General features: G+C 42.3%; 1 protein-coding gene across 1 annotated transcript in view; it reads left to right on the forward strand.

Annotated features, from left to right (window-relative positions):
* Positions 1–19134, forward strand: part of LOC126353851 (fatty acyl-CoA reductase wat-like) — a 221693-nt gene that overhangs the window by 94533 nt on the left and 108026 nt on the right. The window contains exon 2 of the mRNA XM_050003008.1: positions 12740–12846. Within this exon, the coding sequence (XP_049858965.1) occupies positions 12825–12846 (22 nt within the window). The 5' untranslated portion in view covers positions 12740–12824. The remainder of the gene's footprint in view (positions 1–12739; positions 12847–19134) is intronic.

A 19134-nucleotide genomic window follows, 5' to 3' on the forward strand; every position in this document is an offset into this window, starting at 1 on the left:
GGTAAGGCGAATTGTCAGTATTCCACATTATATTTAAACTTTAGCAGAACGGAATCCACCTAACTACACTCCTGGAAATTGAATTAAGAACACCGTGAATTCATTGTCCCAGGAAGGGGAAACTTTATTGACACATTCCTGGAAATTGAATTAAGAACACCGTGAATTCATTGTCCCAGGAAGGGGAAACTTTATTGACACATTCCTGGGGTCAGATACATCACATGATCACACTGACAGAACCACAGGCACATAGACACAGGCAACAGAGCATGCACAATGTCGGCACTAGTACAGTGTATATCCACCTTTCGCAGCAATGCAGGCTGCTATTCTCCCATGGAGACGATCGTAGAGATGCTGGATGTAGTCCTGTGGAATGGCTTGCCATGCCATTTCCACCTGGCGCCTCAGTTGGACCAGCGTTCGTGCTGGACGTGCAGACCGCGTGAGACGACGCTTCATCCAGTCCCAAACATGCTCAATCGGGGACAGATCCGGAGATCTTGCTGGCCAGGATAGTTGACTTAACCTTCTAGAGCACGTTGGGTGGCACGGGATACATGCGGACGTGCATTGTCCTGTTGGAACAGCAAGTTCCCTTGCCGGTCTAGGAATGGTAGAACGATGGGTTCGATGACGGTTTGGATGTACCGTGCACTATTCAGTGTCCCCTCGACGATCACCAGAGGTGTACGGCCAGTGTAGGAGATCGCTCCCCACACCATGTGCCGGGTGTTGGCCCTGTGTGCCTCGGTCGTACGCAGTCCTGATTGTGGCGCTCACCTGCACGGCGCCAAACACGCATACGACCATCATTGGCACCAAGGCAGAAGCGACTCTCATCGCTGAAGACGACACGTCTCCATTCGTCCCTCCATTCACGCCTGTCGCGACACCACTGGAGGCGGGCTGCACGATGTTGGGGCGTGAGCGGAAGACGACCTAACGGTGTGCGGGACCGTAGCCCAGCTTCATGGAGATGGTTGCGAATGGTCCTCGCCGATACCCCAGGAGCAACAGTGTCCCTAATTTGCTGGGAAGTGGCGGTGCGGTCCCCTACGGCACTGCGTAGGATCCTACGGTCTTGGCGTGCATCCGTGCGTCGCTGCGGTCCGGTCCCAGGTCGACGGGCACGTGCACCTTCCGCCGACCACTGGCGACAACATCGATGTACTGCGGAGACCTCACGCCCCACGTGTTGAGCAATTCGGCGGTACGTCCACCCGGCCTCCCGCATGCCCACTATACGCCCTCGCTCGAAGTCCGTCAACTGCACATACGGTTCACGTCCACGCTGTCGCTGCATGCTACCAGTGTTAAAGACTGCGATGGAGCTCCGTATGCCACGGCAAACTGGCTGACACTGACGGCGGCGGTGCACAAATGCTGCGCAGCTAGCGCCATTCGACGGCCAACACCGCGGTTCCTGGTGTGTCCGCTGTGCCGTGCGTGTGATCATTGCTTGTACAGCCCTCTCGCAGTGTCCGGAGCAAGTATGGTGGGTCTGACACACCGGTGTCAATGTGTTCTTTTTTCCATTTCCAGGAGTGTATACTGAAAGCGCCAAAGAAAGTGGCATAGGCATGCGTATTCAAATACAGAGGTATGGTAACAGGCAGAGTACGGTGCTGCGGTCGGCAGTGCCTATACAAGACAATAATTGTCTGGCGCAGTTGTTAGATCGGTTACTGTTACTACAATGACAGGTTATCAAAATTTAAATCAGTTTGAACGTGGTGTTACAGTCGGCGCACGAGCGGTGGTGCACAGCACCTCCGAGGTAGCGATGAAATGGGGATTTTCCCGTTCGACCATTTCACAAGTGTACCATGAATGTCAGGAATCCAGTAAAACAACAAATCTCCGACCTCGCTGCGGTTGGAAAAAGATCTTGCAAGAAAGGGATTAAGGACGACTGAAAAGAATACTTCAACGTGACAGAAGCGTAATCCGTCCGGAAATTGCTGTAGATTTCAATGCTGGGCTATCAGCAAGTGACAGTGTGCGAAACATTCAACGAAACATCATCGATATTTCCTTTCGGAGCCTAAGACCCACTCGTGTACCCTTTATGACTACACGACACTAAGCTTTACGCCTCGCCTGGGCGCGTCAACACCGACATTGCACTGTTGATGACTGGAAACATGTTGCTGGTCTGACGAATCTCGTTTCAAATTGTGTCGAGCGGATGGACGTGCACTGGTATGGTGACAACCTTATGCATCCATCGACCCTGCATGTCAGCAGGGGAGTGTTCAGACTGGTGGAGCCTCTGTAATGGCGTGGGGCGTGTGCAGTTGGAGTGATATGGGACCCCGATAAGTCTTGACACGACTCTTACAGGTCACACGTACTTATGTATCCTATCTGATCACCTGTATCCATTGATGTTCATTGTGCATTCCGACGGACTACGGCAATTTCACCAGGACAATGCGACCCCCCACACGTCGAGAACTGCTGCAGAGTGGCTCCGGGAACACTCTTCTGAGTTTAAACGCTTCCTCTGGCCACTAAACTCCCCAGTCTTGCACATTATTGGGCATATCTGGAATGCCATGCAACGTACTGTTCAGAAGACATCTCCATCCCCTGGTACTCTTACGGATTTATGAGCAGCCGTGCAGCACTACGAGTACTTCAGATATTATTCGAGTCAATTCCACATCGTACTGCAGTATTTCTGTTGCTCGCGGGGGCCCTACACAATATTAGGCAGGTGTACCATTTTCTTTGGCTCTTCAGTGTATTTCAAGTCCAGTTCAGAGGTTGGACAAACTTAACAGTTTTCCTCAACATCACTGAGATACATCAGTTTCTGTACTACTCATCTAATACTGAAGTCAGTAAACGTCTGAGCTTCAAAATCTGTGCAGTACTGAGAAAGAAAAGTTACAAATCCAAACCGCGATTCATTCGAAAAATATTCATGTCTTCGATATTAACGTAGTCGCACAACATGATACCACTGCCTCTACGAAATGTGAAGGGCCACAAGATATTGCCCAACTCAATATGTTCATTAATAATTATAGTACCTTAGCCAAAAGTAGAAAAACACTTTGATAGGCTTTTCTGATAAAAAAGTAAGAAATAATTCCTATTCAGCAGACTCACAGAAATTATGCTTGAACCGCTGGACAAACGTGTCAGTTCGGTGGAAAACGACGTTATATAACAACATAATTACATTAACAATCAACTAAAATTCGAGCCTCATCACAAGATTTAAACAAATTAGCAAAGTAAAGTGAACTTGCGTCATTAATGACTTCTACCAGCTATTAATTGTATTATGAAAATGCTGTCGACGTGATTAATCGTTCTCCACGACTATGACACATTCGTCAGTATTAAAGGTTTATGTGCAACGAATCTTTCATGTGTGTCTTAACGGGAAGAAAATGGAAGAATGATACAGTAAAAAAAGCAAAGACCGGTAGTTCACAAACTTACTACAAGTCAACACAGATAGCTGAGAAAGAAGTGTTTGAAAACAGAATATGATATAACTGATCTCAAAATATTGGATTCAGAAAATTTAAAAATTTGCATAGTGCCCAATGACAAAGATAAGGCAGATATAATTCCCGGAACGGAATGGCGGCAATCAAGGAAGATGAACCCTACTAGACAAATACTATGAATGTTGGAGAACACAATGTAGTCACAGACGTGGAAAGTAATTTAAAGGAGACCGTAAACAGGAAGGCTACAGCTACAAATTGAATAACTCTTTAACTGTAAAAAATCATGCCAGTATTGTTGTTGTTGTTGTGCAAGCTGCTTCATCTCCCAGTACCTACTGCAACCTACATCCTTCTCAATCTGCTTAGTGTATTCATCTCTTGGTCTTCCTCTACAATTTTTACCCTCCACGCTGCCCTCCAATGCTAAATTTGTGATCCCTTGATGCCTCAAAACATGTCCTACCAACCGATCCCTTTTTCTAGTCAAGTTGTGCCACAAACTTCTCTTCTCCCCAATCCTATTCAATACCTCCTCATTAGTTACATGATCTACCCATCTAATCTTCAGCATTCTTCTGTAGCACCAAATTTCGAAAGCTTCTATTCTCTTCTTGTCCAAACTAGTTATCGTCCATGTTTCACTTCCATACATGGCTACACTCCAAACAAATACTTTCATAAACGACTTCCTGATACATAAATCTATATTCGATGTTAACAAATTTCTCTTCTTGAGAAACGCTTTCCTTGCCATTGCCAGTCTACATTTTATATCCTCTCTACTTCGACCATCATCAGTTATTTTACTTCCTAAATAGCAAAACTCCTTTACTACTTTAAGTGTCTCATTTCCTAATCTAATTCCCTCACCATCACCTGATTTAATCTGACTACATTCCATTATCCTCGTTTTGCTTTTGTTGATGTTCATCTTATATCCTCCTTTCAAGACACTGTCCATTCCGTTCAACTGCTCTTCCAAGTCCTTTGCCGTCTCTGACAGAATTACAATGTCATCGGCGAACCTCAAAGTTTTTATTTCTTCTCCATGAATTTTAATACCTACTCCAAATTTTTCTTTTGTTTCCTTTACTGCTTGCTCAATATACAGATTGAATAACATCGGGGAGAGGCTACAACCCTGTCTCACTCCTTTCCCAACCACTGCTTCCCTTTCATGCCCCTCGACTCTTATGACTGCCATCTGGTTTCTGTACAAATTGTAAATAGCCTTTCGCTCCCTGTATTTTACCCCTGCCACCTTCAGAATTTGAAAGAGAGTATTCCAGTCAACATTGTCAAAAGCTTTCTCTAAGTCTACAAATGCAAGAAACGTAGGTTTGCCTTTTCTTAATCTTTCTTCTAAGATAAGTCGTAAGGTCAGTATTGCCTCACGTGTTCCAACATTTCGACCTAATCCAAACTGATCCTCCCCGAGGTCCGCATCTACCAGTTTTTCCATTCGTCTGTAAAGAATTCGCGTTAGTATTTTGCAGCTGTGACTTATTAAGCTGATAGTTCGGTAATTTTCACATCTGTCAGCACCTGCTTTCTTTGGGATTGGAATTATTATATTCTTCTTGAAGTCTGAGGGTATTTCACCTGTCTCATACATCTTGCTCACCAGCTGGTAGAGTTTTGTCATGACTGGCTCTCCCAAGGTCGTCAGTAGTTCTAATGGAATGTTGTCTACTCCGGTGGCCTTGTTTCGACTCAGGTCTTTCAGTGCTCTGTCAAACTCTTCACGCAGTATCTTACCTCCCATTTCGTCTTCATCTACATCTTCTTCCGTTTCCATAATATTGTCCTCAAATACATCGCCCTTGTCTTAAATGTATTAAATGGTAAAATGTTATTAGTGCAGTTGTTGAATAATATTTGGTGCTCAGCAAAAATTTCACAGGAATGGAAAGTAGCATGAACTATAAGCATATATAAGCAAGCAGATAAAAATGAGTGCTCAAATTACAGAGGACTATTCATTTTAAATGTTGTTGTTGTTGTTGTGGTCTTCAGTCCTGAGACTGGTTTGATGCAGCTCTCCATGCTACTCTATCCTGTGCAAGCTTCTTCATCTCCCAGTACCTACTGCAACCTACATCCTTCTGAATCTGCTTAGTGTACTCATCTCTCGGTCTCCCTCTACGATTTTTACCCTCCACACTGCCCTCCAATGCTAAATTTGTGATCCCTTGATGCCTCAAAACATGTCCTACCAACCGATCCCTTCTTCTAGTCAAGTTGTGCCACAAACTTCTCTTCTCCCCAATCCTATTCAATACCTCCTCATTAGTTACGTGATCTATCCACCTTATCTTCAGTATTCTTCTGTAGCACCACATTTCGAAAGCTTCTATTCTCTTCTTGTCCAAACTAGTTATCGTCCATGTTTCACTTCCATACATGGCTACACTCCAAACAAATATTTTCAGAAATGACTTCCTGACACTTAAATCTATATTCGATGTTAACAAATTTCTCTTCTTCAGAAACGCTTTCCTTGCCATTGCCAGTCTACATTTTATATCCTCTCTACTTCGACCATCATCAGTTATTTTACTTCCTAAATAGCAAAATTCCTTTACTACTTTAAGTGTCTCATTTCCTAATCTAATTCCCTCAGCATCACCCGATTTAATTGGACTACATTCCATTATCCTCGTTTTGCTTTTGTTGATGTTCATCTTATATCCTCCTTTCAAGACACTGTCCATTCCGTTCAACTGCTCTTCCAAGTCCTTTGCCGTCTCTGACAGAATTACAATGTCATCGGCGAACCTCAAAGTTTTTACTTCGTCTCCATGAATTTTAATACCTACTCCAAATTTTTCTTTTGTTTCCTTTACTGCTTGCTCAATATACAGATTGAATAACATCGGGGAGAGGCTACAACCCTGTCTCACTCCTTTCCCAACCACTGCTTCCCTTTCATGCCCCTCGACTCTTATGACTGCCATCTGGTTTCTGTACAAATTGTAAATAGCCTTTCGCTCCCTGTATTTTACCCCTGCCACCTTTAGAATTTGAAAAAGAGTATTCCAGTCAACATTGTCAAAAGCTTTCTCTAAGTCTACAAATGCTAGAAACGTAGGTTTCCCTTTTCTTAATCTTTCTTCTAAGATAAGTCGTAAGGTCAGTATTGCCTCACGTGTTCCAACATTTCGACGGAATCCAAACTGATCCTCCCCGAGGTCCGCATCTACCAGTTTTTCCATTCGTCTGTAAAGAATTCGCGTTAGTATTTTGCAGCTGTGACTTATTAAACTTATTGTTCGGTAATTTTCACATCTGTCAGCACCTGCTTTCTTTGGGATTGGAATTATTATATTCTTCTTGAAGTCTGAGGGTATTTCGCCTGTCTCATACATCTTGCTCACCAGCTGGTAGAGTTTTGTCATGACTGGCTCTCCCAAGGCCGTCAGTAGTTCTAATGGAATGTTGTCTACTCCGGGGGCCTTGTTTCGACTCAGGTCTTTCAGTGCTCTGTCAAACTCTTCACGCAGTATCGTATCACCCATTTCGTCTTCATCTACATCCTCTTCCATTTCCATAATGTTGTCCTCAAGTACATCACCCTTGTATAAACCTTCTATATACTCCTTCCACCTTTCTGCCTTCCCTTCTTTGCTTAGAACTGGGTTGCCATCTGAGCTCTTGATATTCATACACGTGGTTCTCTTCTCTCCAAAGGTCTCTTTAATTTTCCTGTAGGCAGTATCTATCTTACCCCTAGTGAGATAAGCCTCTACATCCTTACATTTGTCCTCTAGCCATCCCTGTTTAGCCATTTTGCACTTCCTGTCGATCTCATTTTTGAGACGTTTGTATTCCTTTTTGCCTGCTTCATTTACTGCATTTTTATATTTTCTCCTTTCATCAATTAAATTCAATATTTCTTCTGTTACCCAAGGATTTCTAGCAGCCCTCGTCTTTTTACCTACTTTATCCTCTGCTGCCTTCACTACTTCATCCCTCAGAGCTACCCATTCTTCTTCTACTGTATTTCTTTCCCCTATTCCTGTCAATTGTTCCCTTATGCTCTCCCTGAAACTCTGTACAACCTCTGGTTCTTTCAGTTTATCCAGGTCCCATCTCCTTAATTTCCCACATTTTTGCAGTTTCTTCAGTTTTAATCTACAGGTCATAACCAATAGATTGTGGTCAGAGTCCACATCTGCCCCTGGAAATGTCTTACAACTTAAAACCTGGTTCCTAAATCTCTGTCTTACCATTATATAATCTATCTGATACCTTTTAGTATCTCCAGGGTTCTTCCACGTATACAACCTTCTTTCATGATTCTTAAACCAAGTGTTACCTATGACTAAGTTGTGCTCTGTACAAAATTCTACTAGGCGGCTTCCTCTTTCATTTCTTAGCCCCAATCCATATTCACCTACTATGTTTCCTTCTCTCCCTTTTCCTACACTCGAATTCCAGTCACCCATTACTATTAAATTTTCGTCTCCCTTCAGTATCTGAATAATTTCTTTTATTTCATCGTACATTTCTTCAATTTCTTTGTCATCTGCAGAGCTAGTTGGCATATAAACTTGTACTACTGTAATAGGTGTGGGCTTCGTATCTATCTTGGCCACAATAATGCGTTCACTATGCTGTTTGTAGTAGCTTACCCGCATTCCTATTTTCCTATTCATTATTAAACCTACTCCTGCATTACCCCTATTTGATTTTGTGTTTATAACCCTGTAGTCACCTGACCAGAAGTCTTGTTCCTGCTGCCACCGAACTTCACTAATTCCCACTATATCTAACTTTAACCTATCCATTTCCCTTTTTAAATTTTCTAACCTACCTGCCCGATTAAGGGATCTGACATTCCACGCTCCGATCCGTAGAACGCCAGTTTTCTTTCTCCTGATAACGACATCCTCCTGAGTAGTCCCCGCCCGGAGATCCGAATGGGGGACTATTTTACCTCCGGAATATTTTACCCAAGAGGATGCCATCATCATTTAATCATACAGTAAAGCTGCATGTCCTCGGGAAAAATTACAGCTGTAGTTTCCCCTTGCTTTCAGCCGTTCGCAGTACCAGCACAGCAACGCCGTTTTGGTTAATGTTGCAAGGCCAGATTAGTCAATCATCCAGACTGTTGCCCCTGCAACTACTGAAAAGGCTGCTGCCCCTCTTCAGGAACCACACGTTTGTCTGGCCTCTCAACAGATACCCCTCCGTTGTGGTTGCACCTACGGTACGGCCATCTGTATCGCTGAGGCACGCAAGCCTCCCCACCAATGGCAAGGTCCATGGTTCATGGGGGGGTCATTTTAAATACTGTTTATAAAACCTATTAATCTATTAATAAAAGGAAACCCCAGCCAATAGCAGAAACATTTTTGAGAGAAGAAAAAGGTAGGTTCTGTGGAGATTAGGCTTTCGCTGAAGAAAAAAAAAACAGACAGTAAAGGGAAGAGAGTTCAACAAGGCACTATTACTTCTCTTCCTAGGCTATGAGGCCTACAGTAAGTTAGGTAGGATGAAATTATGGGAAATATTAACTGACTACAGTGCACCCCTAATTTGTCGAGCATCATAGTGAAGAGTTACTAACTGTAAAACAAGAACGAAAAGGATGGTGTAGTCTCTCAGTAACCATTTTTATGTATACAGGGTGGTCCTAATATAACGGCAGGTAGAGAGAACCGAAACAAGCTGATGTCGTATAAGAATTTGTGTGTGGTAATGCTGCTTAGAGCCGCTAGAGAGCGCTGATGACTGCGGCATATAAGAACATTTCGCTACCTGGATTCATCATTTCACGCACGGATCTCGAGCACTATGGATGGTTTCACAATGGCCGACATGAATTTCGTGTATAGCGCTACACATATAAATGGATTAGCTACTCAAAAGGATGTAATTTGAGAAGGAACTTGGTGATTGAACTTTCATGAGAAGATCCTGCCGCAACAAAAAAACGCCTTTGTTTTAATGACTTCCACCCCAATTCACGTATCATATCCGTGAAACCCTTTCCCTTATTTCGCAGTAGTACGAAACGAGCTGCCTTTCTTTGAACTTTTTCTATGTCCTTCGTCAACGCGTATCCCCGTATCCCATATCACAAAGCTGTACTCCAGAAGAGGGTGGACAAGCGTAGACTTCTGTATTTTCTGAGTGCTTTGCCAATAAATCGCAATCTTTAGTTTGCTTTCCTTACAACATTATTGTTCCGCTTTAAGTTATTCGTGGTTGTAATGTCTAAGTATTTAGACGAATTTACAGCCTATAGATTTGTGTGATTTATTGAGTAACTGAAATTTAGCGGATTCTTTTTTAGGACGCTTATGGATGACTATCGTCCAATCTCTCTTCTGACAGCTCTATCAAACATTTTTGAGAAAGTAATGTATTCAAGAGTAGCCTCCCATATATGTAAAAATAAAGTACTAACAAAATGTCAGTTTGGTTTTCAGAAAATGCTATATACGCTTTCACTGATCAAATATTAAATGCTCTGAATAACCGGACATCACCCATTGGTATTTTTTGTGATCTCTCAAAGGCCTTTGACTGTGTAAATCATGGAATTCTTTTAGATAAGCTAAATCATTATGGTTTGAGGGGGGCAGTGCACAAATGGTTTAATTCATAGTTAACTGGAAGAATGCAGAAAGTTGAAATAAGTGGTTCATGTAATGTTAATACAACAGTTGATTCCTCAAACTGGGGGGGCTATCAAGCACGGGGTCCCACAGGGTTCGGTCTTAGGCCCTTTACTGTTCTTGATATACATTAATGACTTACCATTCCATATTCATGAAGATGCAAAGTTAGTTCTTTTTGCTGATGATACAAGTATAGTAATAACATCCAAAAACCAAGAACTAAGTGATGGAACTGTAAATGATGTTTTTCACAAAATTATTAAGTGGTTCTCAGCAAACGGACTCTCTTTAAATTTTGATAAAACACAGTATATACAGGTCCGTACAGTAAATGGCACAACTCTAGTAATAAATATAGACTTTGAACAGAAGTCTGTAGCTAAGGTAGAATTTTCAAAATTTTTAGGTGTGTCCATTGATGAGAGGTTAAACTGGAAGCAACACATTGATGGTCTGCTGAAACGTCTGAGTTCGGCTATGTATGCTACTAGGGTTATTGCAAATTTTGGTGATAAGAATCTTAGTAAATTAGCTTACTATGCCTACTTTCATTCACTGCTTTCGTATGGTATCACATTCTGGGGTAATTCATCGTTGGCTAGAAAAGTATTCATTGCTCAAAAACGTGTAATCAGAATAATTGCTGGAGCCCACCCACGGTCATCTTGCAGACATCTATTTAAGGATCTAGAGATCCTCACAGTAACCTCACAGTATATATATATTCACTTATGAAATTTGTTGTTAATAATCCAGCCCAGTTCAAAAGTAATAGCAGTGTGCATAGCTATAACACCAGGAGAAAGGATGATCTTCACTATGCAGGGTTAAATCTGACTTTGGCACAGAAGGGGGTAAATTATGCTGCCACAAAAGTCTTTGGTCACCTACCAAACAGCATCAAAAGCCTGACAGATAGTCAAACAACATTTAAAAATAAATTAAAAGAATTTCTAGATGACAACTCCTTCTACTCATTGGCTGAATTTTTAGATATAAATTAAGGGAGGGAAAAAAACTAATTTAAGCATTAGTGTCATGCAATATTTTGTGTAATGTAATATCTTGTACAGACATCTTTCATTAACCTGACACGTTCCACATCATTACGAAGTGTCGTATTCATGATCTATGGAACAAGTATTAATCTAATCTAATCTTCACACTTTTCATTATCTACAAACGAGTGAGGCAGATCGTGTTATCGATCTGATAGTTTTAGTGCCAGAAACAGCAACCACGTGCAGAGCATAACTAAGGAAATGTGAGTTACGTGGTTTCCAGATGCAGTTCTGAACAATCTGCACATTATATATTTTTATCCACCCGTCACTGTTTTTTGTTTAATTCCTGTCGATCCTATTTCATTAACTTATAAGTTAGGTTTTGTAAAGATCCTTTTACGACAGGTCTCTGGTGGATTCCGTTGCAAATAATACATTATCTGAAAAAACTTTCATTTCATCAGTTTAAGATGAAAGCTCCTTTAGACAAGAAGTTGGTTGGACAGAATACTGATCCTTCCCGTACAGAGAGATGTCCAAGTACCTAAAGTTGCTCTCAGATTTCTACAGCATTTAGTAGTTGTACACTAGATGCAACACAGTTTTCCTTTCTCCAACAAATGCAGCAGAAATTAAGTTTTTGAACACGACATTAATACAAATGTTACGTTGAACACAATTACGTATCATAAGCTGCATACCAAGTGAACAGTCAGTCCTTCAGATTACTGTGGTTATCGAAGCTGTAGAAACCGGAACTCCACGCTTATGAGCCTTACATATCCGTTGCGACAGAGTTCTTTTGATGCCGACTGAAACTAGTATGCTGTGACCGCTAAACGTGGCGAAATGCATCTGCCGATGCAACCTTGAGCCACTTACCGTGACGCTGTGTCAACAGTACGACCTACACCGGTGGTCGGAGATGTGCGAAGGCCATGCGTCGTCGACATCGGCCTCAACGCTGGACACTACCGCTGCGAAATAATGTCTGATATATGTACAGAAACTTGCTAGCACATTGGAGTGTGACGCTCGCGACTCTGCGAACTACGATACAGAACGCGTTTTACATTTTTCTGTTACATTTGCGTGGCGGTCGATGAAAGTGGAAATGTAATTGCTTCTGAATTACCGGAGTGGTTGATATAATCCTAATAATCAAGCCAGCAGACGCGAGGGCAAGTTCTAATTTTGGGTGTAGCCTTTTCGTTTAGCTTCTTCGTAAGGTAACTGACACTCTTAAACCTTACATTGATTTAGTGTGAAATTCTATAACAGTATCGGTTTGTGAAGACATTGCCAGAAAATCTTTAGTGATTAGTGGAACATGTACTAAAGTATCTCTAGGACATCATATCTCTACAAAGCTACAACATAATATACTGTGCTGATCTTATATAGTAGAGGTCATCACTTGATAAAAGCCGTATAGGATCCAATAACATGGATTTCAAACTGAAAAATCATTCCATTCTTCAAGTGAGGATAAATGCGAACAGCGGTTAAGAAAACAAACTCGTGATCGCAAGGAGCTGTACACTGAATTCCCGTCCCATCAAAATTATTTAGATTTGCTATGGATTAAATTTTTCAGTGGAATGAAATTTAAATTCTTGTGTTGCAGGTACAACCGCAGCAGGAAACGCGAGTGACGCCCACATTGACGCAGCCTGTACGCACACACCAGCAGCTGAGAGCCATCCATTAATATGAATTATCTTTTGGAGCATCGTAAGTTCGTGAAGCTTCTCGTCTCATTTCTCGAGACACAGAATTTATTTTTGCTCTCTAAAACAACTTCAGTTTTTAGTAGTCTCTACTCCACGTAATTAATTCATCCTCTGAGACAAGAGAGGACCTGTAACAATGTTATCCAAACAGCACGACACCTCGATATGCTCAGTAAACTGGGTTTAGAAAGTAAATTGCAGTATCAGTAACAAGTGGTCCCATGAAACCAACTGGTTAATCATGTTCTGAGGTTGTGCGCGAACAATAGCTGAGACCCTGCTTTTCATTATTGTCACCATCAGTCAGTAGGGAGGCACTCTCTCTCTCGGTCTCGATGTTTCTTCCTTAACACATGCTGGCGCTATCCTTCACCTAACAATTTCACCTGAAAATCCGAAACTCGACTAGCGCGTGATCTTACTGATGAATCTAACTATCGTTTCGTCACAGGCAAGGGCGTAGCGTGGAGACCTGCTAACACTTAAAACCATTCTTCTCCAAGCCGCAGACGGTAACTTGTGTGAGAGTAGTGTAGTTAGCACCGAGCGACGTTGTGTAATGATTAGTATTCCGTAGGACTGCGTTTCAAATCCCGTCCGGCTATCTGCATTTAGTTTTTCCCTATTATCCCTGAATCAGTTAAGGCGAGTACCGCAACGGTTCCTTTGCAAGGGCTGATTTCCTTTTCCAATCTGTCTTTGTGTTCTGATTCTTTGGTCACTAACGGTATAACTGGAATTGTTGTTGTACCTCACGACTCTTCACTCTTGACAACGTTTAGAACATTTCCGAAAGACTCTGTTCTATAAGAGACAGAAATTAAAAATTTAAAGTGGTGCTTTCCTCTGCCATCATAGCCTTTTATAAATATCAAAATGGTTCAAATGGGTCTGAGCACTATGGGACTTAACAGATGAGTTCATCAATCCCCTATAATTAGAACTACTTAAACCCAACTAACCTAAGGACATCACACACATCCATGCCCGAGACAGGATTCGAACCTGCAACCATAGCGGTCGCGCGGTTCCAGACTGAAGCGGCTACAACTTCTCGGTCACAGCGGCCGGCATAGATATCAACATGCTCCCCATATAGTGGAAAATTTCAAAGTCATTATTAGTGAAAACAATTGCTAGCTGGGTTATGGTTCATGGACGACAGTTTACACAAATTTTGTTACAATTTTAATAGTAAATCGACTGACAATTCCGAGAGCGCTATTCCTAAAAGTATTACAGGCAAATGTTTGACACAGGAAAAGTTAGGCGCGTGGAATCAATAGCGGGCTTAAACTTTCTTTTCTTTTATTGTGCTCGGAGCTTAATTCCTAACCACTACATTTCTTATGTTCTAAAGGATTATATGCTATTATAATCTTGTGGAACATAGGCATTAAGTGGCTTTTATTTATTATGACGTTATACTACCAAAAACCGACGGACGAATCAGTTAAAATGCGAATTTCTAATCCACGCGCCTCCTTAGCTCTGCTGGACAAAGGGGAAAGGACGGAGGTATCATCACCTCCTTCGTTAACTACAATTTCAATGTTCTATCGATTGAGGATGTACTGTCCACAGCGCCCCGCTCCACTAGCCTCCACATCGAGCGAGGCTGTGTGAAGATTAAAACACTGGAGTCGCATGTAGCTTCAGACGACGTCTGGAAAAAAGTAAGGTTAACATTTAATGTCCCGTGGACGACAAGGTCATTACAGTTGCTCTCTTCCGGAAGTCAACACATAGGTCTTCCGTAGTTTCGCTAAGACAGTTATAGTTTCATTGAGAAGGCCACGGCAGATCTCCTTTTCGACGATCCGATCTTGTGATCCGCCTCTCCTACCCTCGTGGACGACGAAACCTTAAAGCCTAATCCTTCTCTCTTCCTTACTTTCACGTAATTATGTAAAACGATGTTAACGTAATCTTTACGTAAGGACAGATTCCAAGAACTTCTTTTCGTTTATAAGTAACTGGAAATTATCCCTGGGCTTCTAGGAAGTCGTTAACAAAAGCCTAGTCGTGGACACCAAATACTCTGCAATGAAGTAACAACGTGCAAAGTACTGTTTTTTCGACGTTTTATGACTTGTCTTATGATTTAAAAGAGAGATCTCATAATGGATATAATTTTCCTTTTACCACTTGCAAATGTCCCCCTGGGAGGTATTTAAAGCTGAATAACGTGTCCTCCGTCTTACTGTGACAGGGAGAAAACTCGTGCAGAGAAAGATAATGAATAGACACTAATGTTCGCTGATTGCATATAGCACAATGGATAAACGTGATGAAAGTTTGTAAATCAGCAAGCAGAAGCAAACATTACGTCAATGCTGTAAGCAAAACAGACATTAAATGTCGAAATTTCTGAGTAATTTTAAACAATAAAACGTTTGACACACGGACGTTGGGACAACTGTCGGAAATTTCCCTTAACGTTGGGAGCTGGTCTAGCGACTGTCAGAGAATAAGAATAGACCCTGATGGCTTGTATCTCTTCGACTTCAATTTCTCTGCAGACGAACAAGGGGTAACTGACGGGAAGAGTACAAGAATTAGATGAAGAGTACACTTCTATAAATTGCTTTTCAGGAAGAAGAATGTCTAGTAAACAAAGCCACGAGAAGTCTCTGGATGTTGTAAGGAAAACAGCTGAGAAATGAGAAAATTCAAATGAAACAATATGTGTAACATCCAGTTAGAAGTACACTGCTATAAGTGATGTTATAAAACATCACTCTCATTAAAATCTTTCTTCGTGTACTTCCACGCCGTTTCATAAAATTTTGTGTTTTACAAGGTGACACAGCCGGCCGGTTATCCGTGCGTATTGAAGCGCCATGTCAGGTCAGAAGGTGTGCCAACAACGGAAGGAATCCTCCTGTCGAATTAAGGAAGAGATTCGGTGTGTCAGACAGCCTGGAAGTGGTTTTTAGGCGGTTTCCCACATCCCACTACGTGAATACTGGGCTGGTACATTTGCACATTGGCTAACACTTACGAAAATTTTCCTCCGCTTTCACATGAATAACACGATACGCATACACTTGGGCTACACATATTCCATCCCATGGGTTAGCAGGGTGGCAACACGAAGGGCATGCGGCCACTCCATAAATTAACTATGCCAAATCCGTCAATAGCCATGCTGAACCTGTGCCAATGCGCGAAAGCTTACGAATTTACATAGAACCTCAACTAACGCTAGAGAGGTGTGCATCACACGACTATTGTTCTCTTCGAATTCGAAACTCGATTACAGCACGTTATTTTTGACGCACCGACATAGTTACGTTAAACACCCCCATATAGCACGCTACAGTTCGAAGCCGTCTATCTACAGGGCTCTGAAAATCAACATGAGGAATAAAGATGTAGGCTGTTAATAAAGTTTGTTTTATTTAAAACGATTTAAGAATTTTCAAATAAAAAATTCGGAGGCACTACTTTTCAGTACGCCCTCATACTTTATTCGATGTACAATTACACAGCCGAAAAAAATTTGTAAACCTGGAAAGAGGACGTCGATTTTGATCCGGCGTATGCCACCTGTGGTCTAGTAGCTGTACTGATAGTGATACAAGGTCGTCTGCCAACAGATAGAGTAATAGCACAGCCACCAGAGCACCGTTTGTGTCTAACTTTTAACAGTGAATGCTGACAGCCAGAAGTCTCAGTGTAGTGCAAACGTGTGAAGCAAGCAGGCAAACACGCCACGGAAACGCATTCGTGCTTCCTGCAGTGAACTGAGCGAGTTTTAAAGGGGTCAAATTGGGACCTTCTGAGTGGCAGGATGGTCCTTTCGGAGAACTGCCACATAAATTTCACGTGCGGCGTCAGTTGCGCGACGAAGCTGTTATCAGTTGTCACACAGACATCCTCACACCCGTAGACGAGGTTCTCCAGATCCACGAAACACAGGTGCCCGCCAGTATCGTCGTATTTTAAGGGTATCAGTGACAGATCGTACAGCTACCACATCACATATAAGAGGGCTTGTGAGCCCAAACGTATCAACATGAACCGTTGCGAACCAGTTGCGTATTAGCAGTGGGACTATGGGCACGCATTCCTCCATCTTACACTCACGCCACAGCATCGACGTGCATGGCTCGGCTATGGAAAAGCACGCTATGGTCTTGTGATAAAACCAGATTCTGCCTGCACGCATGTGATGGTCGCTTGCACGTATGACATAGACCTGAGGAGCACTGTCTCGTAGAGTGCAGCAGTGTGGCCTGAGGTGCAACAACCTACAACTCTCGTTCACCTTTTAGGGTTTCTAGAAGGGAAGCTAAACAGCGTTTGGTAACTGCAGAACGTTGTTAGACCCACTCTTTTGCCATTCTTGCAGCGGAAAGGTGATATGTTGTTTCAACAGGTTAATTCTCGTCCACATATTGCCCCTGAAACTCAGAGTGCTCTGAAAGACGTGCAGCAACTTCCCTGGCCAGGACGATCTCTGGACTTGTCTCCAATTGGGCACGGTTGGGATAAGATGGAACGAGAGTTCACTTGTGCGACTCGTCAACCAGCAACTCTTACAGAATTACGTGGTCAGGTCGAACAATCGTGACAGAACAGTATTCGCCATCTGAACGATCGGCTGGGTGCAACAGTCAGTGCCTGCATTGTCGCCTGTGGAGACTATATCACATAGTAATATGTGTGTTTCACCGTGGGTAGATACCTGGGAGCTCAGAACCACTTGTGCTACTGACCTGTAAATGCAATCATTTCATGTACTCCTTATGCACGGCTGCATCAATAAATCTCTAAAAACGTGTAATAATTATTTTCGGCAATGTATTTTAAATGTAACTCCTTTGTGTTAAGTACTAGAACTTCACGTTTTGAGTTTGTGAACACGTTCTGTGTATTCCGAATTTTCTGGCTGTCTCTTCGAGACTAGCGCCATTGTTCTCCTTCCAGTGAAACTACATAGCATCCACGTTGTTTCGTCTAGTGATATTTTCTTCCTGCTATTTGAAGTCGGAGTACATTAATGGCAGCGAAAATCATGTGATGGCCACTTGCTTGTCTAATACTTCCATCCGAATAGTCTTTACGTTGGGTATAAGAGATCGGCCGCCATTACGCGGCCGCTTGTTTAAATAGGTTGGGGGCATACTAAGAAACGATTTAAAATGATATGAATTAGTAAAACAAAAATTCGTAAAAGCGAACAGAAAATTTAGAACTATTGGAAGGTTCTGGAAAATTGTAGTGGGTCTGTAAAGGGCATAAAACACGAGACGTTAGTGTTATCAGTTCTAGACTACCGTTCCAATGGGTGGACATCTTATTACGCATGACAGCCGATTACGAATTAATGTAGAACAGCGCTACTAGATCGCAACAGATCGGTATAGCCGCCCCCCCTAAAGCGTTATGGAGATCTTCAGGTAATTTAACTGGGAATCTTTGGAAGAAAGGCATCGATGTTATGACGCAAAACCTAAGGGATAAGTGTAGAAGATGCAGCGTCCGCCCAACAAGTTGCGAGACTGAATTTTTTCTTGGCGTTTAAGTGACGTCAACGCACTAACTACGGTGGCAGCTGGAACTAACGACAGTAAACAAGAGGTGTGCATTAGAGTAGTCAGTTGAGAGCAGGCATATAAACAGTGGATGTACGGACGTAGTGAGATAAATTGTTGTCACACATGCAATCAAGTGTTCAAGACGTTGCCCAAAATTCTCTGAAGAAGAGAAAAATGTCAGCAAATTTTGCCCCGCACACCTTGACCCCAAACAAAATCAACGACCCGTGGTCGGCTGCCGCGACTTGATTGTAAGTCAAAACTCTGACAATTCTTTTCTGGGAGAAAAACATCACTGGCGGCCAGATTTGCTGTTATCAGTGCGAAGGTAGCACAAAACTGCAAAGTGCAGGATTCACATGAAGTGTCAACCCTGTGGTGACGTAATCTGATAGATTAAAATAATCACCTTACCTTTTCTACATTTTTTAATAACCCAGTCTCTAAACTTTTTGAACTGACTGACTATATACTTGTATTTCTGGAAGACTGCGCGGTAACTCTGCTACCCCCATTACAGCTTTTTCTTAGAGATAACGAGAATAAGATGTGGGCTTATTCCGTAGTCAGTACTAGAAAGGACTAGAAGAGGAAATAGATACTATCAGTATGATGTATCCCCCCTCCATTCATTGTAGGGCGAACTACATATTTGAAGACGTAGATGTAACTAGATACACCCATAACTACCGCAATCCGAAGACTATTCTAGTAATGCAGCATTTTCCTGTGCGTGACCCTAT

The sequence above is a fragment of the Schistocerca gregaria genome, chromosome 3 (assembly GCF_023897955.1).
Source record: "Schistocerca gregaria isolate iqSchGreg1 chromosome 3, iqSchGreg1.2, whole genome shotgun sequence".
NCBI classification, from domain to species: Eukaryota; Metazoa; Arthropoda; class Insecta; order Orthoptera; family Acrididae; genus Schistocerca; species Schistocerca gregaria.